The 26,121-nt window shown below is 43.2% G+C and overlaps 1 protein-coding gene across 5 annotated transcripts in view; it reads left to right on the forward strand.

Moving 5' to 3' along the window:
* Window positions 1-6,395: 6,395 nt before the first annotated feature.
* The window catches only part of MICU1 (mitochondrial calcium uptake 1), a gene marked incomplete at its 3' end in the record, with an annotated part of 112,481 nt that continues 92,755 nt past the window's right edge, over window positions 6,396-26,121 (forward strand). For 3 of the 5 annotated variants that reach the window (XM_080622126.1, XM_080622122.1, XM_080622125.1), the window contains exons 1-3: window positions 6,438-6,670; window positions 7,481-7,571; window positions 18,382-18,543. In XM_080622126.1, coding sequence (XP_080478252.1) covers window positions 18,383-18,543 — 161 coding nt within the window. In that variant the 5' untranslated portion in view covers window positions 6,438-6,670; window positions 7,481-7,571; window position 18,382. Of the gene's footprint in view, window positions 6,671-7,480; window positions 7,572-9,062; window positions 9,088-18,381; window positions 18,544-26,121 lie in introns of those variants that run through there. The other 2 variants (XM_080622123.1, XM_080622124.1) reach the window with 2 other exon arrangements.

Here is a 26,121-nt window from a genome sequence, read left to right on the forward strand (position 1 = left end):
AGGAGGGGGCAGGGAGGGTGAGCAGCGGCGGGGAGGGGCCTGCCGGCGGCGGCTCCCAATCCTAGCGCTCCCTTCGCCAGCCCGGGGCTTGTCAAGCCTGGCCAGGGCCGCCAATCAACGCGGCGCGGATGCCCTGCCCAGAGCAGGATTGGTCCCTCCGTTCCCTCCCCTACCGGCGGTGGGCGAGGCGGCTCCCGGGCTAGAGGGCAGGGAAACTCCTCAGCACGGGTGCCGCGGGGCGGGGTTGTCCCGGGGCGGAGCCAGGCCCGGGGCGGGGCTGGGAGCAGGGGGAAGAGCTTGGGCTGGGAGGGTGGGAGCTGGGAGATGGGGTGCACTGGTGAGGGGGTGCACTGGGGGAGATGGGGTGCGCGGAGACGGGATGCACCGGGAAAGGGGGTGGACTAAGGGGTTGTGCGCAAGGGGAGATGGTGTGCACTAGGGAGAGGGGATGCGCTACGGGAGGGAATGCAGGGAGGCGGGGTGCACTAGGGAGAGAGTGCAGGAAGACGGTGCAGCAAGGAAGGCTGTGAAGGGATGGCCCTGGAGATGCAGTGTGAGGTCAGCACAGGGATTTGAGGTGCCAGGTCAAACCAGCATCCCACTCCCATGGCAGATTTGATAAATTGTATAAAAAGTGGGTGATACCTATTTTGCAGAGAGATGTATATGTGGTGCGCTGGGCTGGGCTGCCAGCATAGACCTTGCAGCATATCACAGTATCACAGTATGCTAGAGATTGGAAGGGATCTCAAAAGATCATCTAGTCCAATCCCCCTGCCGGAGCAGGAACACCTAGATAAGGTTACACAGGAATGTGTCCAGGCGGGTTTTGAATGTCTCCAGAGAAGGAGACTCCACAACCCCCCTGGGCAGCCTGTTCCAGTGTTCCATCACCCTCACTGAGAAGAAGTTTCTTCTCAAGTTTAAGTGGAACCTCTTGTGTTCCAGTTTGTACCCATTACCCCTTGTCCTATCATTGTTTGCCACTGAGAAGAGCCTGGCTCCATCCTCATGACACTCCCCCTTTATATATTTATATACACTAATAAGGTCACCCCTCAGTCTCCTCCAAACTATAGAGACCCAGCTCCCTCAGTCTTTCCTCATAAGGGAGATGCTTCACTCCCTTAATCATATAGGCTGGATAAGCAATATGTGCCCAGTTGTTTCTTAAAACGTGATTAACTTGAATTGGTTTTCTTAGAAAAAGCTTTTCCCTTCAGCCTGGGAGTTCTTACAATACCACCAGCAGCTCCTTTTAAATTCCTGGGAGGGAATAGTCCAGAAGGGAAACAAGCCTATTGCTTTTAATACTGGAAGTAGCCCCAGCATCACTCATTAGAAAATGGAGCTTTACAAAAACACTAATGCACAAGCAGTTCCCATGTGTAGCACTACTGTTATGGCTGAGACTGAAACAAAGTGCCTTGGTTTAAAAGCAGATGGGATCCTGTGTTACTATTATTTTTTGAAGTCGAGGAGAGTGGATCCTTGCTGCATGGAGCAATCAGGATGCAAGGTGTGGAGAAGATGCTTGGGAAAGGAGAGTCATGAGAAATTAATGGGGAGAAAACTGTGACAAGACTGGAGGTTGCGGAAAGCACGGGAAACATGCGGGTGGAGAGACTGGCTACTATTTACCACTGCTCTTTGCCACAGACATGTAAAAATAGAGTGAAGCATGAAAGGCTGATGGGGTGACGTGGATGTGCTTCAGCCATCACCCACACTATCACAACACGCCAGTGCCCTCCTCCTTCCATCTCTACCTCCCTCCAGTGTTACCTTCCCCAAGTCCTGCCATCACATCTGCTGAGATGCTGAAGGGTCGTTTTCAGCTTTTCCCCAAGCAACATCATTCTGGAGCCACACAGCTCATCCCTGAGCAATCCTCCTCCTCAATTCTCATTTCTGTCTGGGTTTTCCAGAGAGGTATGGGGTTTCCCTTTCTTCTCTTTGTCAATTGGGAAAATGTGGCTGAAGTCACCAAGTCTCAATTGTGTCCTTCTGGAAGGATTTACCCATCATGTTTTCAGCATTGCGTGTTTAGCAATTTGATAATTATTTAGGTTTTCTTGCAAGATCATGGAGACCTATTGAAGCAGCTGCTCTGAGCTCCACTGCCTGAACTGGCTCAAACCTTTTCTCAGCCCCTGCTTGTTGTATTTCCCTCTCCCTCTGTGCTAAAAACTGTCAGCATGAGGAAAGAGGCTTTAAAAGTCAGGATTTTGTGCAAGGCAGCCCTCTGTGATGACCTCAGGAGCATCGGCACCAAAAGATGCTCCTGTGCACATCTCAGCTGAAAAGCTGCCTCGTGGCCCACAGCCAGGGTGTCCCTCTCCAGAGACATCAGCCTCTTCCCAGTATGGTTTGCAGCATCCCCACACAGTGGAATTAAAGCCTCAAAATGGCAAAACTGGGGTTAATGCAGCCCAGAGGAGCTTGGAAAAGGGTGATTAGAAAGACAGGAAAAAGGGAGGAAGGAAGTCCCCAGGATGGAGAAGGTCCCAAAGAAGGCAGAGGATGCAGCCCCAGCACCACTCTGTGGCAGAGACACATCTTCATGCCATGAACTACCCAATCCAATAGTTTTTTCTTGGCTGAGTGAGTAGACATGGTCAGGATGAGCCCATGCTAGTTTCCTACAGTGGCTTGATGCAGGCAGCTCCAGAAAAGGACAAGGATGGGCACATCCAGCAGACCCTGGGCTGTCAGACCTGCCCCAACTGCTCTCTCCTATTCTCTAGTCCTCCAGCTGTTCATATTTAGATTTTTATTTCTATTTTAAAAGAAGCTGGAAGTGTTCACCTGAAGTCATATTTTAGGCAGAGTTTAAACATTTCCAAGAAGCATTTGACAGAGGTGACGGAAGACAGCATGCAAGCAAAGGCCGAGGGCAGCAGAAAGGCCAATAATTTGGTAGCAAGCCCATGCTGAGCATGTGGGCACTCATTATAACACATATAAATGGGAATTAAACACAACCCCCGAAGACCCATACCCCATGCAATTAAACAAGCCAGCAGGGAATGGCTTCCCAGGAGCACAAGGGTGAAAGGAGTGAGAATATCAGCACCAAAATAAAACCCCATCCGTTAGGGTCAAATAGCTGCCAGTACCCTGCTAGAAGCATATTCCACTCTTGTAAAACTTAAATAAAATAATGTATTTAACAAGGCTTTCTCCTGGTGCTTATAATTACAGCTGGATGAATATTGAAAAGTGTTCCTAAGAAGAATTGATGAGGAAAAGCACACCAGCAATCACAATTAATATTACTGCTGTGGGAAAGACTGAAGTGGAAAGCTAAATCCCCATCAACCATCCTGAAACTGCTGATGGAGGCATGGATGCTGTCCTCATGCAAATAAAATACCGATTTAAAAGAAAGCAAGTGTGCAATGAACCTATAGGTAAACCCAATGCTTTGGCTCTGACCTGAGCAAGCCCCAAAGTGCTTAGATTAAATAAGACAACTAGGATTTTTTTTTAAAAAAAAAAACAAAATAGGTGCCTTAGTCCATGGGCTCATCACTTTCTTCATGTTACTAAATTTAGGATTTACTCTATTTTATTCCTATAGATGTCCAGGGCTGCGATATTTGCAAAATCCTGCACATGGAGGTTGGTGCATCTGCAAAATCCTGCAGGTGCATTGGGTGTGAGTGGAAATCTGGGAGGATATTGGGTCCAAGTCCATTTTACCTCCTTTTATTTAGAGGAAAGGTTGGAGCTTTCAAACTGATGCAGATAACACAGCCAAGCCCTGAGATAGGAGGTCAGAGTCTACCTGCTGTTAAAGGAATGGTGCTGGCCATTTTCCATAAGCTGAGTACTGCAATGACTGCTCAGGGAGCAATAATATATGATGGGGAAATGCCCCTGGGCTGTGCAGGATGATGATCCCTGTCCCATTGCAGGACCTTGGCTATAAACCCCCAATTACCCAAACACGCCAGCATTTGCTCACTGCAGCGTGTTCTCATTCTATCTCCTTTTGGGGTCCAGCATCTCCATCAAAGACGGCCAGACCTCTGTGTGCTACTGCACCCCATCCCCACAGGAATCCCTCCAAGTCCCTGGCACCACTTTAAGCCTCATCAAAAGGTTCATCCTGCAGTATTTTCACTGCAGAAGGAAATACAGGATTCAGCAGCCTCCCATGTTCCTGAAGAGCAATCATTGTCTATTTATGCCTCCAGAAAATGTATCTTTTAATGGGGGGTTCATTCAAGCCTGAAGAGATCCAATGTAAGAGGCATCTGGAAGCAACTAAAATTAAAATACCTAAAATTAGCCCCCTCAGTGGTGAATCCTCCCTCTGAACTAGATGCTGAGACGCACATGACCCAGGCGTGCCTTTCTCATTTTCCCTTCCCACTACCACCCCATTCCTGAGCTGCCGGGCATGACCACAGCAGGCAATGTGCCCACCCTATGCTACAACCCAGGAGGAAATAGCATCCTTCCACTGGGTTTGCTGGGATTCCTCCCTCATTTCAAAAATCAGCCTCCAATTTTACATTTTGGGACTGTCCCACCTCAGAGATGGCTAAAAATTATGATGTTTCCCCATTGCACAGGAACTGTTTGGGATGGGGACTTCTGGGTATTGCTCTGTTCTGACGGAGCAACACTTATTTCCCCAAATCCTGGCCACTCATGACACCCAGCCACACTTATTTTCAAGATGTCTCAGTTCCTTCCCGGTTCCTCTGCCACCCAAAAAAGCCCCTTCTGGGGGAGATACTCAAGCACACTCTTTCCTGATGCTTAAATCTTATTAGTGCATGAAATTAATTGAAATCACAGTGCTGCTGGGCTGATGTGATGCCCTTGGTGCTGCTTTCGTCTCTGATAGATCGAGAGGTTTTTCTACCTGTGGTCATCATCCTGAGCCACTCCCTGCCATCCCCATTACGTGAGAAGTTTGTTGTGGGGGGTGGTGTCAAGCTGGCAGCTCAGTGGAAATACTTCCCTTAGTATTTTGTAAATATTACGGTCGAAAGGAAAAATAAATCCTCCCACAGAGATTTTGTTTGTAAATTCAATAACCTAGGGAGGAAACCCGTGCAGAAATAGGAGGACGTGGTTAATACTGTCTGGCCAGGCTTGCTGGCACAGCTTGGAGGGTGAGGGATAGATATAAGGCCATGATTTCTATTCCATTGCTAATTCAGGCCGTGCCACAGTACAGTAGTGCTGGCTTTCCTTGCTGCAGGTCTGGAGCCAGCAACTCTTCTGGACCCCACAGAAGTACCTGCTCATGAGACAGATTTCTCAAGAGATAATCACTCGGTTTTTAATGTGAATTGTCATCAGAAACATCAAAAAGCTCAACAAGATATGGGGGGGAGGGGAAGGGAACCCACAAGAGAAAGCAGTTCAGCTCATATACTATTAAAGAACTTGCAGTTTATGTGATCGCTCCTGGAAAATCAAATTTTCCACAATTCTAAAGCGATGGAAGAGCTCCTTTCTCCTTGTGCTGGGTTTGTATTTCTCAGAATGCTTTTCAGCACCAACAGCACCTCAATCACTTGTGTGCGCCAGGTACGGACATGAGCAAGCAGGAAGCTCCTCCAGTATGTGAAGTATTTGCCCAGAAGGAGAGAATTACTTATTGCAGAAATAAAACTGGAGATAGTCAATAGAGTATGGCAGAAGTGGCCAAGGGCTTGCAGACCACACAGACTGCTGTCTTAGCCCCTGGACACACTGGTGCCTTAAACCTAAACATAGGTCTCTCAGACCCTGCACATAGACCCTTCAAACCCTGTGTGTAGGCTCTTTTGGGCCTTGTTTATATAGGCTGCTCAGACCCTATATACACACACATCTGAAGACCCTCTCAGGTTAATATAATTAATATAATATAATATGTGTAATATTATAAGCCCCTCAGACCCTCAATATTGGCCCTTCAGGACCTATATGTATGCTCATGATACCCTATACACAAACCTTTCAGGACCTATATGTTTGGGTCCCTGAGACCCTATGTACAGACTTTTCAGCACTTAAATATATTAAGCCCATACACAGGTCTTTCAGTCCCTACACGCAAGATCATCAGGCCCTATACATAGGACTTATACAAACGTTCTTCATATAAGAGCATTTCAGGAACTATAGACATAGGTCCCTGAGACCCCCCCGCCAAAGGACTTTCAGGACCTGTATGTAGGTGCCTCTGAGACCCTCCACACGGGCCTTCCAGAACACGTACTAGCACTCTAGACACCTACACCAGCCCCTCAGGCTCTACATGCCTGCTGGGCGCTACAGAGCTATAGAGCCACAGAGCCTCAGCCCCACCGGCCCCAGGCCCCGCCCCGGTCCCGCCCCCTCCCGGCGTGCCACTGCCCGCGGAAGCGCGGCCGCGGTGCAGATGCCGTGGGTGCGCTCTGGCTAGCGGGAAGGGATTTTTCGTCCGTTCCCCTGCAGCCGGTGGCTGGGGCCTGCCTGATCACGGAGTCTCCGTTTGGATTGACCCTTCTGTTCCCGGCGCACCGGCAGGAGCAGGCTGCGGACACGTAGGCGGGTGCTCTACCGTGAAACGGGCTGAGACGGGGTTCCCGGGCCCAGGGCTGAGGGGGTCGAGGCCCAGGAGCTGAGGGAGAGCTGCTGTCCGAGGAAACCACTCTTTGCGGGTCACACGGGGCTTGGGGTGCGTGTTACGGCTTCTCCATGCCCCGGTCCCTGCAGTAATGCTGTAACTTCTTCCCTATGAAATAGGGTTCAGCTTTTCCTGCTAGGAAAGACACAGGAGAAGGAAGGCTCCCCTTCAGAATGCCTGGGCGAAGGGGGGCCTGCAAGGAGTGTTTTGAGGAGCTTCTAGCGCAGAGTGAGGAGCTGAGTCTCTGCTCCCCGAGTTCGGTTGTTTTGTGGTTGCTGGAGGGGGTTGCTCGTGGAGCTGCCAAGGCTGTATGAATTACTGCTGTGTGTCATAGCTAATGTCAAAGCAGTTTTTCTTAATAGCGGTTTGTTAAACAGCTTTAACTTCACTGAATGGCCAAACTGTATTTGATGTGCAGTTTGTTTTTGGAAAAACCTGTAGGGTGAATTGGGTTAATAAACTGCTGAGGGTGTAGAAAGGCCTGATCTTTATCAGACATTATTTAAGTATACTGTATTTGCCTTTAGTTTAATGAGCTGCTTGGGAAAGACAATAAATCTGAATGTGTTTAGTTGCATCTACTGACTAGGGGTGGGCAGGTCAAACAAAGCAGGATTTTTTTGAGGCTTACTCCTCTAGAAACCTGAGTGCCAGCTCAGACTTCAGTTAAAGTAAAGGTCTGGCTGGCCTTTTCTTTTAATCAGCTACATGACCATTTTTCCCCCTCTGGCTTTATTTGGTGGGCAGTCCGAACTGCATGTACTGAGCTCAGTATGCGTGAACACTCGTACAAAGAGCATGACTGCACATAGCTGTCAGCAAAGAGTTATAATCTATATTATGTTTCTTTCTTGTTTTTAGAACACAGCTGTGCAATCACTAAGATCTAATTTCTTGTGTTATTTGTGACTACTTGACCTGCAAGCTGACAGCAGATACGCTTGAGCTACAGGTGAGGATGATATTGGTGCTTGCTGGGGTGTGCAACTTGTAGCATGCTGTGGCCCTGCTCTCAGGTACTTTTAACTCTGCTGAAGTAATAATTTGATTGATTCTTACCCTTAAATCTGCCCTGTTTGGAATTATTCTTGTTCTGAAGCATTTGCACAGTTTTTTCCTGAAGCTGTAGGAAAATATCTTGCCTTTTTGCAGTGTGAAAAATTGGGTTGACTTTTCTTTTGGAAGGCCTTATGCAGTGCCGTGTGATTTGGAAGGAGGAGCAAAGCAGGCATGGAAGAGAGCTGGGGAAGAAGTGTACTGCCTGGTGCTTCCTGTCAACCCAACCTGAGTTGTTCCATTTTCATAAAATATGCAAACACCAACACCCCCCCCCCCAGCAAAAACTCTAATGCAACTCACTATTTCTGTGCACTCAGTAAAAATGTATTTGAACTGGGATGGTAGCTTTAAAAAAAACCCAACAAAACAAAAAACCCAAAAAACAACAATCAAACCAGACAAACAAACAAACAAAAAAAAACCAACCAAACTACTAGTTTTTTTACAAAACTAGCTACAGATGCTTACACTGTGTGTGCTTGTCCCTCTGAAGCAACACAGCATTTCTTAGCCAGCCCAGGGGTGCAAGGGAAACACATTCTAGTATTGTCACTGCCCACTTCTCTGGGTCTCTTTGGGGGGTCGTTGTAGCCACCAGTTTCAGGCAGCAGCTTCTTTAGCCAATATAGCTGCTGCCAGAAGAGGACATGGAGCATCCTGGAGGTATTTACGAGGATAACCATCCTCTTAAATTTTCTGGTATTCAGTGGTATTTTAGAAAGAGTATAGTGTGTGTATTCAGCTTTGTATCTTAAGCTCACATAATCCCTGCTTGTTTACTTGTGGAAATAGCTTGTTCTCTGGCCCATTTTCTGCAGAAACTTTGTGATATTCATTATGCGTCCTGAATTGAAGAAGTTGAAATTTCATGCTCTGGAGGAAAAAGTGCATCTTGCTTCCATCATCAATATCTGCCTACTGGGGGCTCTCCGGAGCTCCAAGTCTCTTATTATATTAGTCTTTGTGTAACTTCTCTCCATAGGTTCCGGTTACGCCTCTTGGGCTGAGAAGTCAGGTTCCTGGGTAAGCTCGCAGTAGTGTTTTCAGAGGAGAGGTTGTACTGTTGTCCTCGGGTGGTTTAACAGGGCAAACTGCAAGATTTGCAGTTTGCAAAATCATTTGAAGTCTCAGAAGGGCTTTGAAGCAGTATCTTGGAAGCAGTACATTTTTCAGGTGATATTTGAAGGAGTCAACAGCTATGTTCAGATCTCGGATGTGGAAACAACCATTCTACATTTCTGGAGCAAAATAAGTTCTGTAGAAATCATGTCTGGTTTCTTACGAAAACGTGTTACATGCTGTTCTACTTGATGCAGTAGCAGTTCTGGAAATGGACTGAGACATGGAGATACTTGTTTCATTCTTCGAAGTTTCCAGTGGCCTTACTGGTGCACAACATTTTAACACAGGTCAGTGCAGTAGTCCTGAGGATATTTGTGTACAACAATAAAAAAGCTTATTTGCTAGTTTTGCAGAGGCTGTGCATTCCTGCTGGGACATTGCAGAGGTATAAGTGAAGAAGTATCTTGGTGTAGGTGTGACTGGGTTGGATGGTGCTGCTTGGGATAGTTCCATAGGAAACAGCCAGGGTCGTCAAGTATTCGACCCAGGGTTGTTGCCAGCGTTGTATGCCTTTGAGAAGAACCTTGTTAACTTTGTTCTTTTAACAGAATGGTTTTAAGAAAGGTGTGCTGCAGATGGCATGGCTACCTCCTAATGAGGAGGATGACTGTGTATCTTTATGGTGATGTTCTGAACACTTCTGCAAGGAGCACTCAGAATCTGAGTCAAAATGCACTTTGGCTGCCCAAGTACATAGCATCCGAAAGTCTTTGGCAGGCTTGCCCCTTAGTGCAAGATTTAAGATACTATAAACAGAAAAAATAACTTGACTGTTCAGATCATGCACTGTTTACTGTGGCTTCTGTAGTGTTCTCTGAAAAGTTCTTGGCTACTAAATTCTGGGCTATCTTTGTCTGCTGCCTTGTCTGTGAGTGCAGTGACTACTTTTTCCCTCCAAAGAAACCTGCCATGGAATTTTCTTTCATGCATTCTGGATTTAACCTCTGTCAAGAGCAGCTTTTAATTGCAGTCCCACAACTGCTTGGAGCTGGCAGTATCACCATGTGAAGAGATCCTCTTGTTTGGAGTGGCACTACTGTGGATATGGGCTAGGAGAAGGTCGAACAGACCAAAGTGCTGAGGGATTTTGTGCTATAGCTGACACAAGGTGGGAATATGCAGCTGGGGGCAGGCCAGCTGCTTGTGCTGGCTTATAATAGCTGTGAATGTGTGGCCTTAAATACTTTGCATAAACAGCCTTTGGTTCGTTATAAGGTTTCCTTTCCATCCCTGCAGCCTTGTCATCCTTCCTCTACACACTCCCCGCCCCGTCCTCTCCGAATCAGTGCCTTAACATGGTTTTCAGGTTGCGTTTTTAAATAAAAAAAGTTGGCTGCTCTGGGGCCCCTCAAGCTCAAATTCTGTTTTTCTTTTTTTCTTTTAGACTTTATAGCTCTTTGAAAAGAAACCCAAGATCCTCATGTAGACAGCAAGATAGGTGATCATGGTTTGAGATGACCAAAACTGCAGCTGACCTGTGCTTGAAACATGGGAGTTGTGAATCTGTGTGGCTTCATAATTTGTAGTGGGTCAAGTCTGTCATGCAGATAAAGCTGGTCTATGGCAACTTTGAGTGTTTTGAGTCAGACCCAGTATCTGTACAGACTATTTGTGTTATGTACCACCACTTTAGCATCTGTGTTTTCATTAGTTTGATGCAGACTTTCCATCTCAGGCATTTTTGCTTCAAGAGCTAGAAGAGTGGTTTTATTTTTTTCACTAAAATCTTAGCTATGATACAGACACCAAGAAGATTGGCAAGAATTGATGCCTGCCTTATGCCAGTTGGGGTTAAAGAATACAGGAGGATTGTCACTGTATTAGATGCTCTCTGTGTGCACACCAACTGTATGCTTGCTGTATATTGGAGTTGCTCAGGAGTTTGCCAGCGTCTGTTAATTTAACCCGTAACAGCGCTGATATGCAGAGGTGTTTCTCCACACCTCTTCTTAAAGCCTATAACTATTGGTTGCCATTTCCATTAATATAATCCCCTTTTTTTTCTGATGCCTGAAGTTTTGGTGAACTGCAAAGTAAGAGTCTTCCCTCCACTGGTGGGTATTTTGCTTTTTGGTTTCATGGCTGCAGGGAGGGAGGTGGTGGGCAGTAGTGGTCAGACACCACGAGTCATCTGGTCTTCTGCTCGCATTTGCTCCAGACAAGCACATGAGCACACGTGTGCTGTCTGCCTGGCTACTTTATAGGGAGCCAAGTATTTGTTGCTGCCTTTTTCATGCTGCAAGTAAGCTCCTCAGGTTGTGTTCTAAAAGCACAAAGCATTAGCCAGGCTTACCCATATTATTTTTTTCCCTCTAGTTCAAGCTAATCAAATAATGTGTTGCTGGAAGAGCAGCTGCAGTGGTTCAGACTTGCTTTTCCTTTTTTTTATCGGGGGGAACCAGTTCTGTTATCTTGAATTCACAAATTGCCATCTATTAGATGATTCACAGGTCCTGTGACCTTTTTGTTTGTTTCAGTAAGATTTTTTTATTTAAAAGTTCTTTGGATATGTGCCACCAAAGTGTGGCTCTTGGGGCAGGAGACACATTTTCTAAAGCAGCAAGTAGCCATGGCTGGGGTAGGTGATGTTTCTGTTTAAAAGATAGAATGGGAAAGGGGGGAATTACTGTATAGTGATACTGAAATTCAAGTTCTTAGTGCGTTCACAAATCTCTTCGTCCTTGTTGGAGAGGAAGAGATACAGAATTCCTGTAAAATTCTGAGATGATCTGCTGCCTATCTACCTCCAAAAAGAAATTTGTTGGTTTTTTTTTCTGGAGCTGGATGTGTATCTGCAGATAATTCAAGCCTAAATTGTCCCCTTCACAGCCTAGTGAGGCTTTTGCTTTCTCCGCAGACTGCTGACATTCTTATCTTCCAGCATTATTTTCTTGTGAAACACGTTTGTTTGGTTAAGAATTAACATGAGTTTTCTTGGAGTCAAGTGAGCCATAAACATCTCTTAAGTCTACTTCAGCTGCTCTGTTATTGTAAGGTACATGCAGGTAGGTGACCGTAAACTGGAAGAAAGGCAGAAGCTTCATGGAAGGTCTTTCCATTTTCTGTGAGAGTTAGGAATTCTCAGGAAAATCACATCCAGTCAACACTGATAGTGCAAGGCATGTTAAATCACTCAGGTCATTAAGCAGCCATATTCTTTCTGGCTGTAACTTTGTACAGAAAAAGGCAAAGGCTTTTATGTTTTCTGAGTGTTATGTTTTTCTATCACTCTGCCAACAGTGCTTTGACAAACCTTTGCTCCTCAAAGTGGTGTAATTTTTCCTCCTGTAAAAATGCTTCTGCTCTGGTGTGCCTGCTCATGTTGCTCATCTGCAAAGGTAGCCTGATTTTTTGGGAATAGTGATTGGAAAAAGAAGATTTCACATTTGGAAATAGTGATTGGAAAAAGAAAATTTCACATGGAACTGGTTAAGGTAGAAGTAGTTATGAAACAGGGTCACTATCCTTAATAAGGGGTGAGATAAGTTTTGGGGTGTTTTGTTTGGAGTTTTTGGGTTGTGGGGGTTTTGGTGGGGAAAGGAAAACTTTAACCAGGAGAAAGCAGCGTTTAGCATTCATTTCTGTGGAAGGCTGTAGTTGCCCCTTAAAAAGCTACTGTGCATTGCTGGAGAGTTGACTGTCTGGAGTAGCAAGCGAATATTTTATCCTTGCTGAAGGTGCTATTTTCAGTGCTGCTGCAACAGATGTAACCAGTTTATTGTTTGTGTACACTCATTTTTTCATGTGTTTCTTGAAAGCTGCAGTTTGTGGTGGCTGCATCCACTCACAAGTCCTCTAGTGACTCAGCTAGCAGGTTAGATTTGAGGTTGCTGTTGAGCTTGCCAACTGATGTTTCTTCTGCCATTTTAGTTGGCACCAAAGTCTTTCCCCAGTGAATAAACACTCCTGCCTCCCTTTCAAGGGAAGACCAAGCCGGCTACTGACTTACACCTTTATAATCCAATTGTAATTACTAATAATGTTTTATTAAAACTAAATCAAAAATATTGTGTGTACCCTTGCAATGTATCGTCTTCTCTACTTAGCACTGAAGATCAGTGAAATTATTTTCCGTCTTGCCTGTTTTAATCTAGACTTTGTGCAACAGTGTTTGGGGCTACTGACTCTTCTCTGGCCAGTTTGCTCAAGTCTAAGGTGAAGCTCCTGTTGTAGTAGACTTGGTAGAAATTGGCATGGGTGACTCGTATGGACCAAGGAGAAATGGTTAGTTTTTCTGTACAGTACTTGCTGTCTTAGGATGATTTGCAGTTCCTAGCAAGTAGCCCATGTGGAGCTTAAAAGTAGGGGATGGATTAGAGCAACTGATAGTAACAGAGAAACCTAGATTTTCCTGAATTTAAATATAGTTAATAGTAATGATGTATGCGTTAAATTGAGGAGAGGAACGTGTGCGTGAAAGTGGTAGTTTAATAATTTGGATTCCAGCGAGCCATGGTTTTGCTTGTTTATTTTTGCTTTGTGTCTTACAATTCTAAATGATCAATTAGGCAGAATAAAGCAACTTGGAGTCTTAATGGATATCATCCCAGTAAGTCATTATACTAAATAAGCCATGTTAATGGTGAGGTGATTGCAGAACACAGAAACATGTTGGCAGTGCAATATTAGACTGAATTTTTAAATATGCTATGGAATGCAGCAGTATGGCTGAAATAGCAGCTGCATTCAGAGCAGAATAAAAGGTTACTACTAAATGCTGGCTATTTGAGGGATAGCACTGATTGTCCCCAAGGGGACGATAAGGAGTATAGTCATAGAGCTGTAGAGTTAGGAAGTGTGCATTTTCAGGTCTGAGGATTTTAGGAAGAGGTGAACCCTTACTGCAATAACAGTTAGAAAGATATTGCCAGGCTATGGCTTAGGTTTCTGCTAAAGACCTGATAGCATGTTATTGATTGGTGCTTTGTGGCTCATCAGTTTGAATCATGCTCTGAATCAAATCTGGTTTCCCTCTATAGCAAATGAATGTGATCAAATATTGCCCTGATCTCATAGCTGAGAAGAAATTACTTTTGCTGCTAGATTTCATTTTCATTCTCAAACCTGATTTGTGCATCTTGGTAAGCTAATAACTTCAGTGATGTGAGTAATCCTTTATCTGAAATTTATCTGAAAATTGCACTGGGTAAGGTGAAAGCTTGGAGGGTTGAAGAGGAGGAGCAGCTCATCTTTCTTGGGGAAGGAGGAAGGAACGTATCCAGATGCCTTGGCAGCTGGAATCCACCTCTAGGTACCCTTTATATGAATTATCCTTGTACAAATCTCTCTCAGTGGTACCAGTTTGTAAATGGAAAATATGGAGAACTGGGGAAAGGGGAAGTCAAAATTAAGAACTTAATTTTGGTGGAGGGAGGTTTGATGCTAAGAGGTTCCTTCTCTTCCACTTTATGTATCTCAGATTATTTTAAGTATCTCTATGTTAGTGTTGATAGTGAAACTTCTTTCCTGCTTTGCCCTTTCCCTTGTGCCTTTTCCTTCCCACTGGATTTGTTGTACTTTTTCCCCAATGCAGCTTTTTCTTGCCCTTTCCCAATACTGCTCTTGAGAAGATTGACCTTGGGTTAGGATGTCTTGGTGTGCTTTGGCAAAATCAAACTTTGCTTTTTTGTGGACATACAGCTCCAGAAAGCTTTCAGTTCTCGGTGACTCCATCTTAGCCAGTCCCTGCAGAAGTCTTTATCCCCAGGCAATGCCTTTTAAAAGCAAATTGCTTTGGGGCGTATCTTACTACATAATATTTTTCATTTAAATTTACATTGACATTCATTTAAATTTGAATTGACATTCTGCACTAATGTGCAAGCTTACCATGTCCTAGCAAAACAGTTCAAATAAAAAGTGCCTGTGAACCCTTTCCGATTAAAAATTAGACACCCATCAGCTTATTCAGTTACTGTTCTCCATCTCATATGCTTGTGCCACCAAGGCCACCTCTAACATCAAAAAGCTGCTTTAAGTGTGTTTCATCTTAAAAACTGAGGTGGTTCTGGATTGCCCAAAAGGACTACAAAAAGTTCAGTGCTGTGGGGTACCCACAGTGTAAAGAAGTCTGTTTTGCCTAGACTGGACTACTTAATGCTTTCAGTCTTGAAACCATCAGTTAATCAGAAAACCAGGTATTTTGGTATCTGAAAAAGGATGCGAGAGAGTTGGGGTCTGCCAATTTGTATGTGCACTGAAGAAATCCAGGGCTAGACTGCTGGTGCTAGACATGGCAGGGGGGAGAAGCTGAGAGCCTGTCTGAATTTCTTTGCAAAACAGGTTAGTGAGTTGTTTGGGGAAATAAAATGGCCACATCAAGCCAGAATGTATGTAGCTGTAGAAATAGTTTTGCATTTCTTAAGCAGTACGGATGTCCTCATTTTGAATGATGTCCATTGTGTCTTGGATGGGAAGCGGTACTTTCCTGGTAGGTTTGTGGGTTTCTTGGATGTCAAAGACACTAACATGTTTAATGCTAAATTACAAATACATGAAGCTTTATGCTTTTCCATCTTGCCAACAGCATGTACCCATAGAGCAGGGCTCTGAGCCTTTAATGTGGTGGCTATAAGAGCTGCTGCAGCAACTAGGACAGAAACACAGCTTAAATCAGGAAGCTGGAACACTAAAACGTGGGGCCAAAGTGAACAGAGGTGCCAGGTACCAGGGTGGGCTGTCAAATCTCTTTTCATGGGGGCTTGGGGTGAATTTTTCTCTTGTTTAAAAATGTGTAAACATTTTTAGTTTTCTGAATGTTCGGACTCTGAGGGTGAGGATTTGGTGGAGCAGTTCATATTTTATGGTCGAGCAGACAGTCCACAGCTGTTTAAAACCACCTTCTGTTTCTAAATCTTCAAGTCTGTTGGTTGACTCTTCTGCTTAAAACAAACAAAAAACCACACCCCAACCAGGTCTTATGGCATAAATAAAAGCAGTTTGTCTTTCTTTTTCTAGAAAAAAGTCCCGACTATTTCTTTTGTTCAAGGATATTAATTCAACCTCTAAAAGTAACTGTAGCGCTGTTCTGAGCAAGAACTTAAGACTGGCTTATCTCTTAGAAACAAAAACGATCTGTAGTTTTCTTTGTGGCTATAATGGTAGAACAAAAAAAAATAATGCATTAAATCATGCAAGAGTTGATGTTGTTTGTTACTGTAGTCTGTAATCACATTGGTTCTTGGGAGTTCTACGCTTTATCTCAGCTTTATACTACTGCAGATCATGGTGTTAAGCTTTTCATTGCTGCAGTTAGGGCAAGATGCTTATTTTTAATATTTTTATAAGTGAGCACCAGCTTTCAGCTCTCTTGGGCAATTGCTACCAAGTGAGCACTATCTGGGTGAATGTTCCAGCACCATCAGGGATAGCGATTACTTGGACAAAGTGGATAATAGAGTGTTTCTTAGGGCTCAGAAGTAGCAAACATTTATGCAGTACGAAAGTCAACAATCTGAAATATTGTAAAAATCTCTTCAAGCTCAAAAGTAAGCACTGTGGGACTTGATTTTCATTTTGACTGATTAAATTATACTGGCAACAGTTCCCTTATCCATTATAATGTATGCATATAAAGGTGTAATTAGGATGGGGAACCCAAGTAAGGGCAACTATTAGCTTCCTGGTGAAAATTACACTGCAAATTTTTCTCTGTGTATGTAATAGGAATTCATCCCTGGAGATGAAATGGGAGCATCAGGTTTGTATAGGATGGAAATTACTTTAAATTTTAAGTAAGAGCTGTTTTTCGTAACAACCTGCTATTGCTCGGAGCTGGGGAAGATTGGACAATAAGCTCTGTTGGCTGGCTGTATTCCATTAAAGCTTCAATCCTTTAAAAATAAGTAGGCTTAAAATTAAACAAAATGATAATGCTGACTGCGAAGGTTAAGATGTGCACAGATGAATATAAAACTGATGCTCTTCAGATACACTAGCTGTGAGCAGCAGAGTTATATTTGCTCATAAACCAGAGTGGTGAGGCTTGGAACCCTCTGGCTTTGACCTACCCAGCAAGAGCAGTATTGCCATCTCCATCTCACCTTGCCATCACCTGCTGATGCTCCATCCTATCTTTCTTGTCCCAGGTCAGTGCAAAAGCCTTACATCTGATAATGAAAAATAGGTGATGTGGGATTTCCTTAATGATTCTTCATTATCTATGCTTTCCTTCCCCTTGCCACATATTTCTTTGTTGTGCTGTGAAGTCTTCAGATGCATCTCCACCACCTCTTGCATTAAAAGATATTTAGCTCTGGCACTCAAAATGATCTACTGAATATTTTATGTGCATCTTCCCTCCCTCTTCCTCTCTTCCCCTCCCTAAATTCACATCAGTGGTTCACATTATGAAATCCTGAGCTGTGTGTTGCTTTAATCGGCAGAAAATGGCAGTAATATATTCAACTCTTTATAGCTGAAATAGGATAACACATCACACATGTAAGATCTGTTTGCATAAAATGGTCCCAGGATTCTCATTGTTGGAAGTTAATGGTTTAGCAGAATGGTGGCATCTCATGTTGCAAAAGCAAATAGAAACCAATAGATGTGACTATTTTTGTGTTCTGTAGTTATTTGCTGTCTGGGAATATTTGAGTAGAACAGCAAGAATGGGGAACAAAATGAAAAAAATAGGGCCACTGCTCCCCTGCTCTTCACTTCCAATACTGACCTCAGGATTTCTTTTGCTGTTCTGTTCCCAATTTTTCTTTTTAAGAAATTGGGAACAATTTTTTAATCATGACCGCATGATCAGAAAGTTGAATTTGCATCAGTTAGAAATAAGGTGCCGCACCTTTTCTTTTTAGAGGGAGCATTTGCCCTTCACCATTAATCTTGTGAGCTAGCAAAAATTGCTTTGTCTCCTGTAGCTGGTGTGTGTGTGTGATGAGGTGACATTTTTGCTGTTCAGATTCCTCCACTGTAATAACGTTTAGATTTGTAGCTCTGGTTTCCCGTTTGTCTCTGTACTATTGTGTGTAACAGGGTATGGATTGTATTTTATGAGTTTTGACACTTTGGAACTTGCTTTGTACTTAAAATTGAATATAACTGGTTTGCTCCAGGCTAGCTAAAAAAGTGATTTAAGAACAGTAGGGGTTTCTTAGGAAATGTAGAATGACTGGGCTGGGATTTGTTTCATAGGTTTGCTTGCTATTTGCTTTAATTTGTGTTTTAAAATCCAGCTGTGTCTTTCCCTCTGGTCAAATGGTTCTTACTTGCAAGATGTACCTGCATATTCCATGCCTTGGCCCTTGAAGGAAATACTTCCTCTTAATGAAGTGTGCTGGGGAAAAGCTGAAGAGGAATTTGAAAAGTGCTGTAAGAACAGCTGAGAAAGTAGCTGGGATGTGACAGCAAAGTGTGTCAGCCAGGTGTATGCCCATACATAATAGCTGTAATTTGCTATTTATTAGGCAGGTTACCTGTTTCAGAACAGCTAAGAAGCATCTGTGACAGTTACTTTCTGTAACTTCTCCTATTTTAGAAACAATGCAAACAAATTTCTGGTTGGTGGCCAGTGTGAGAGTCCACAACTGGAACTGTTACTTTACTGATGTGTTGTTCTTACTTGACAGGATGTTTCGCCTTCGGTTTCTTCCCATTGCAGCAGGGCTTTCTGCTGTTTTGCGGCGTTACCATGGGACGGCACATTACCCCAGGACCAGGCGTAGGCTCGTGGTGGCGGCTTTCATAGGGACAACTGCAGCGACTGCAAGTGCCAGATTTCTTTGGCAGAGGTAATTTTTTTGTTTGTTTGGGGTTTGTTTTGTTTTGTTTGTTTGAGACCTCATGCTGCTTTAGTCCTCTACTTGGAGATGGGTTTAAGATCTGCGAGAGACTTTGTAAAGCGTCATTGCGTGTTCTGCTTCTGCTGCGTGGAAGGAATGGCTGTTGGTGACTTCTGGGGAGCTTCTTTGCTGCTGTGAATAGTCAGAGGTGTGAAAAAGCTCAGGGCTGAAGAGTTTTACTCTGTAGCTGTTCTCACATGGCCTGTTTGCCCTTGGCCTGGTTTGCTGCCTGGCTTCCCCTTGCATGGTCATGCTACATGGGCCTGTGGTGGTGTGCAAAGAGAATTTGGTTGACTTGACCAAACTGGGTCAAATGAAAGCAGATGTGCTTTCAGCTTCTGGAAAGGCTTCTAGGCACAGCATGCTTGGCCAGAGGAGGCTACTCTGATTTTCTTTGTGTTCTGCTGACTACTTCATATATAAAATGTATTAGGGGAGCAGAAGAGGACAGTCAATCCTTTGGTGGTCAGGTAGCTGCAGGCAGGACTTAGGTTGTTTTTAAGGGCCAGAGTCTGAGCACACCTACTTATGGGCCATGAGGCTCAAAAGTTGTTTCTGTAACTTTGAGGAGAAAAGGGATATCTGTGCTTGCCTGAGGGCTCACTGAACCTTGGGCCCATGCCACAATTGAAATAAATTGAGGACTGCGTTCTCTTCTCTCAAAATGTGGGAACAGCAGTGTCACTTGAGCTCATGACTGCAATTAAAGTCTCAAAATAGACAAAAAAAAAAAAAAAGGACATTGAAAGGTCTTATTTTTTCCCAATATTTAGGTGATTTATTGCTGGCTCTCTTCTTACATGTATTGTGGCTAGAAGGCTCTGGTTTTAATGCAGTAGGAGGAAGATGATGGCTGTTCCTAGAGCTGTCAAGTCTTGATACCTGCTCAGGCTGAGGAAGAACACTGTGATCCAGCACAGTGTCATCTTATGCTGCATTTTGCTAAAAATCTGCAGTTATGTAGTGCCTCTATTGTAAAACCTGAATGCCTCTGAGGGATGGGCACAATAACACTTCTTTTCAGGCAGGAAACTGAGCAAGGTTTTTTGCATTTAAAACATTCTCAGTTTTATTGTAAAGTATGTAGGACATCATGTCAGACTGAAGCTGTCCCAAAGACACAGAGAAAGATAGTATCTCTCTGCTTTAGGAAGTTCACCCTTGCTTTTAGAACAGCCAAATTATCAGTTGTTAGCTTTGCCTTTTATCAGGAGGAAGGTGCTTTCTGCAGCAAAGAGCTGCTAATGGTATGTGGAGTGCTAGGTCCGGGTTGTTTTTGGGGAGTGATTTTTTTTTTTTTTGGCTCCTGGTGTACTCGTCTGTTCCTTGGAGGCCCCTGGGCACTGTGACCAGGCTTGACCTTGCTCAGCTGAGAGCACTCACAGAAATCAGATAAAGGAGAGAGGCAGCCTGTTTGGAGTAGTGTGGTCTGTGGTCTCGCCAGTCCTCATCAGTCTGGACAGATTGACTTGCTCTTACTGTTTGGTTTTGTTCTTTCTTTGCTCTCTCTCCTTTGTCTTTTCTAAATCTGTAAAGCACTAAATAGAATTGTACAGACTTTGAAGTATTCCTTTCCTACATGAGCTATGAAATAAATCCATAATGTCTGCAACTAAATTAGATGGACATCCAGGCTTATGATACTCATAGAATTAATTACTTGGCATACAGCTGTTGAATAAGAGGAGGAACAAAACTGATATGTTTGGTGTAGAAAATACTTCATACTGACACCTACAGAAGTTTTAAACAGACTTTCAAATAGGCATTTTAACTTTGTGTTTAAATAAATGAGGGATAAGGAACTCCAAATTTCCTTTGTCTTTCACAATATATAAAGTGGGTGATTAATAGAGTTTTAGAATAAGTGTAGGTGAATACAAAACGTTCGTAATGACATCTTGGGTTATTCAGGTAGCTACATCCTGAGTTATTACAGTAAGTAGCAGTAAGTATAATGAACCAGTTTTAAAAGGTAAATACATGTAACCAGGGCACACAGATCTAATAAGCCAAGTGTCACAGAAAATGTAATTTATAGACTACAGAGAGAAATGTCTGTGTGTATCTGTGTATTATGCTTAGCAGTAGGTGATTTTGATTTATTAAATGTTGCAGTGGTATTTAAATGGGAAGCAGGTTAGGGAGGTCCAGGGCATAACCAGTTAGTCTGTCATAGGGCTGACTTAAGATGTTTGCTTACCTTTGATAAGTGAAGCAACTTTGCTTTTGTTGTGATATGAAGCTCTCCTGTGCTGCAGTTAGTCTGTGAGGTGTCTGGCAGATCTTAAGTGTGGCTCCCTTGGCATTGCGGAGAATTACTGTACCTCTGATGGCAGATTACTGTAACGAGGAATGTGTGCCTGCTAATGTTCTGCTTAACCTTGGAGGGTCTGTTAAGGAAGCTGAGACTTCATCACCCTTTGAGTAGGGAGTGTAGTAAGGAATGCTCTCCTGCAGGCTGTCAGTGAAATTTCCTTTTAAGATGAGAGATGTCTGCTGCTTTCTGTTTTCTTATAATTATTTTTCTTTACAGTTAAGGCATAAAAGATGTAATAGGCTGAATCAAGAAGCAGTTGAAAATCTTATGCTTCTTGGGGTAGATAAGTAGAAGATGATGCAATGTTAGAGGAAGAGCAGCAATAAAAGGAAAAGAGTATCTGACTTGTATTTCTTATTGTCATCTCCATAAAGCCTTGTGTAAATGCCCCAGCTCTTCTCTACTGCCATGTGAGAAGCAGCACTACATCTCTCATCAGTACTTTAAAAACACTCAGATGTCTTATGTCAAAATAAGATTTTTGTACTTCTAATGATGGTGAACCTTGCTAAAAGTGAGTATTAAGGTGGTGGCTGTATGTGAACTTACTCTTTCCACTACTTAGCATGAAGAAAATCAAGACTTCTTGGGTGGTTTCCAACTGTGATGTACAGCCTGAAACCAGTGTATTTCAGATTGATCCTGTAGGATATGGTTTGTGAAGCATCAAAAGCCAGTGCTGGGGTAAGGAAGCCCTCACAAAGGTAGAGAAGTCAATGACTGAAAAGGATAGAAATATATATGTGTGTATATATATATTTTATATATATATTTATATATATACTTATATATATTAAATATATATAATATATATATTAAAGAAACATTAGTTGTGTAATGCAAGATAGGAAAGACTTTGCATCTTTCTGAGAGGGGAGGTGGGTTGGTGGATTTTCACATTTGATCTGCATCTGCTTGTAGCCTTCTGCATAGCTGCCTGTTGCAGGTGAGTGTTGGTCTTGTTTCCTCAGCTGTCTTCCAGGAGCTCCTGCTGCCTGTTCTTGGTGGAATATATCTAATCTAAATAACTGTATGACATGAGTAGCTAATGCTGCTCTGTTCTGCTGTGGTGAAGATTACTTCAATAATGCAAATAACTGAGCTTAGAAATCTAATGAAGTTTATCCTTTCTAAGCAATAACTTAAACTCTGAGGATTCCCAGCTGGCAGCGGAAGCAATTAAGAATCTGGTCATTGGTATAATGTACTGAATTAATTAATTGAAATAAATCTTGACGCAGTCATTGTCTAATCTAAATGAGTAATTATTAATATAGAAGAGGAACTGAACCTCACAGTTTGTGGCAACCTTAATGTTTATAGAAAATATTCTGTTACTGATGCTTAAGTAAAACTTTTTTTCTGTATTGGTAGTTCCAAATACCCATTTGGCATGTTATTAAATGGCCACAGGTATGTTCTTCAGCACAAACCTTCCGGGCTCAATCTCTGGGCAGTGAGCATCTGAAAACAATTGGCATTTCAGTTCTGAAGCTTGTCACTCAATCAGTCTAGTACTTAATGAAATAAGGGAGCAAATGTACCTTTGGGGAGCACAGGACCTCTGTAAGCAGAGTCTTACCAGTGCTCTTCCTGATTGACTGAAAGGATTTGGTTATTCTTATTTTCTTACCCTTCCACAGGTATATTAGTGGTAAGAATAAGGGCAAGGCATCCATGTTGCTCTGTAAGTTGCTTAAGAACAAGATCCTTTGCTACGAGCATGTTTGTATTTAACATGGTACCTAGTCTTATTTTGCTGCCTCCATTCGGCCTTACTCTGTGCTTTTCTGCCTTTTGCCTCATCCTGGATGTAAGTCGAAGCAATTACACTTAAGATACCTGTCTCCCTGACCTGGTGGTGTATTGTCATTCTGTTACAAGCTCTTCTTTTTCAGGCTCCACTTCTCACCAGCAAGCTGAGCTGTTCAGGTGCTGGCTGCCACTTCTGCAGATTTAATTCAATCTTTACCATTTCTTCCTCTCCTCTTCCACCCTTTTGTCCTTCAGCCATCCTGTAACAAGTGTTCAGTTGCTTTATGGAAGATCTCTGTAGGAAAGACCCTTCATCTTCCTTACTCTGCTGACCTTTGCTAGTTTTTGTGTTTGGCTTTTCTCCATCAGTGCTTCTGGAATTAATTTTGAAGCCTAGATCAGCCCTTAGCTAACTCTGTTTAAGAATGCATTGCTTTTTTGCATCAGTGTCTTAAGGGCTGTAGAGTAATTTGCTTAGAATACTTTTTTTTTTTTTTTAATGTCAGAATTGCTGGAAATATCTTATGCCAGCTGAAACTCAGACTTTAAAAACCATTCTAGTAAAACAAAGGAAGCCACATAAATCATAGTCAAGAAGAGAGAAACCTGTTTTATAGGCATAGATGTGTCAGGTACTACTTAACCTGATGTAGGAGAGAAGAGAAAAAATTGTAGCTATTATCCATGTGAGGTTATTTTTATTTTGAGAGCTCTGCTCCATTGTTTTAATTCTTTCAGAAAGGTGATGGACTCAAGAAATTATCCTTGAGATTGCTGTGCACAGGGTTTTCTCCTAAGGCATGAAGACACATTGATCCATGAGTGGTGGCTTGCAAGAGCACCGTGTCCTTTCAGGTGGCTTGTGGCTTCATATTATTTTTACCCATGAGCGTCAGGGGAAGGAAAGAATCTGATGCCGGGGAATGAGCCAAAGTCAAAACTGGAGTCAATTAGGAAGACATCTGAACTGCCCCTGGGAAAATTGACCTCAGCTGACCTGCAGAGCTTAGGGGTATTGCCCCTAAGCATGCAGAGCCCTGGAGTTCAATCTGTGCATGTTCATAATATCTTTTTAAAATGTTGCATAGCAAATCCAAGCTGGGGTTTGTGCAGAGAAGTCAGGTAGAAATAGAAGACACCGTTTTCCCGAATCATCTGGGTTTGCTGCGACTTTATAGGGACTACACTGAATGGCAGACCTAATTGAATTGCAGCTGTGTGCAGGCATCAGGGCTGCAGCTTGGGGATGTGGTCCTGTACCCTGCTTGGGAGAACTCTGTTTGGAAATGTAAGCAGTGTCTCCTGGATTAAGCAATTAACAGATTTACGGTTTATGAGGATGTTAACATAAGGTCAGTAGGATGCCTCCAGCATGTGTCATTAGGGTTGACAGCCTTCATGAAGCAATAGTTTTACTCTGCAGGCTGTCAGGGAGTCATCTTTAAAGAGTGGCATGTTATCCCATATGATCCAAGTTAGCTGGTAAGACTGACCTAAGGTGATTCAGATTTATGTTCTTCAGAGCAGTGTCTTCCAGGGGGCTTGGAGCAGAGGTCCACATGTGGCCTGTCCACGTGCTCCCATATGCTGATGCCTGTGCCTAAACTGCGCCGCAGCAGAGAAGAGTGGGAGGGAGCATGAGAAATCAGCTAGTCTGCTGCCAAGGCAGGGCTGAGTGCTTCCAAGTGGTCCTGACAGACAGCTGTCTCTCCTATTTATAGCAATATGCAAGTGATGGAGAGAGCAGTGACAGAATGAATTCTCTCCAGCAGCTGATTCCAATGTTCCCCTGTCCTTAACATTAAACGCTTTCTGTGTATGTATATGTGTCTATGTATACATATGTGTGTGCAGGCTTCTCCAGGGAAACCTGATGCGTAAATCTCTTCCTTTATGATGTTGTTAAGTACATCCTGCATCTTATCCTGTCCTCACTGGATCAAGAGAAAAATCCTGCAGCAGCTGTTTTATGTATATAGATTACAGTTATCTTACCTTCCTCTTTTCCCCCTTTCTTACTGCAATTTGACTTACTTAGGTAATTTTTCCCATAGTGTGTTCTTTATCCTTAGTCATTCCTGCTGCTCCCTGTCAGATCTTCTCTGGTTGGTCTAGCTATTCCTTGGAGTGCACCATCAGTAGCTGAAGGTGCTTTCTGTGAGGACATCTTGCTGCTGGCTCAGGTAGAAGGAATGACATTCACATCTCCTGGACTATGCTGCTGTCTCCTCATGTTCCTGCATATATTTTAGGCTGTGGCTGGTATCCAGAGCTGTCTCCTCAATATAATTGTTCACATTCATCTCTGGAATCTGTCTTAATTTTGATGTGTTCATTGCAGTTCTTGCCACAATTTCACCATGCTAATTTACTTCAGTATTGTGTACCATGAAAGACTGAGGAAGCAAAATAGTAAAAAGTCTATGAGTGAGGTGACATCCTGAAAAAATTGGGCTGTGGATCTTGATAATTTCTGGTTGATTTCTTATTAAAGTCTCAGCTAACTGATTTAGTCACTGAATATGGTTGAACTGAGGATGAGACAGAGCTCTTCACTGGAAGTACTCCTGATCCTTGGAGGTTGCCTATGATTATGAATGTTGTTTCAAAGCTTACTTTTGCATTTCAGTATGAAAGCCTGAAGTTCTAAGTGGCTTTTAAACCTCACTTGGATGTCTTTAGATGTTTATATGCAGGGAGAGGGGCAACTCTAGTGAACAGGAGAATACATCTGTCAGGCAACATCTCATGCTTCTTATTTGGTGGCACTGATTTTGCTGACTACTGAGTGCCCAGCTTCTTGTTAGATCTACATTTCCTGCTGAGACTAAATAGTGTCTGATAGCTAAGTACTTTTCTACTGCCTTCTGGATTAGAATAACTGAGCACTGTTATCTCTGGCACAAAGCTTGGTTATTTTAGTACACTGTTCTGCTTCTGTCACTCAAAGGAGAAAAATACTTCTAAATGAGGGATTGTGATTTCTCTAACTGAAAGACTTGCAATATCGTCCCAATGGCTGGTGTGAGTCCCAGGATCCTTTGTGGATGTATATCTTAATGGTTGCATGAGTTTGTCTTTCTCAAAGAACAATTTGCTAAGTGAGAATTTAGCATTCAGTCATAGAATCAGCTAGGTTGAAAAAGACCTTTAAGATCATCAAGTCCAACTGTTAGCACTGCCAAGTTCACCACTAAACCATGTCACTAAATGTCTCATCTAAGAGGTTTTTGGACACTTCCAGGGACAGTGATTCTGCCACTTCTCTGGAAAGCCCATCCCAATGCCTGATCCACCCTTTTAGTAAAGAAGTTTTTCCTAATACCCAATCTAAACCTCTACTGGCACAGCTTGAAGCTATTACCACTTGTCCTATCACTTCAAGTGACTTAAGTTGTCCTCTGTGGTTTTCTAGGGGATTCTAGGTGGTTTTCTTTGGGGATGCTGAACTC

The sequence above is a fragment of the Psittacula echo genome (assembly GCF_963264785.1).
Source record: "Psittacula echo genome assembly, chromosome: 6".
In the NCBI taxonomy this organism is placed as follows: domain Eukaryota; kingdom Metazoa; phylum Chordata; class Aves; order Psittaciformes; family Psittacidae; genus Psittacula; species Psittacula echo.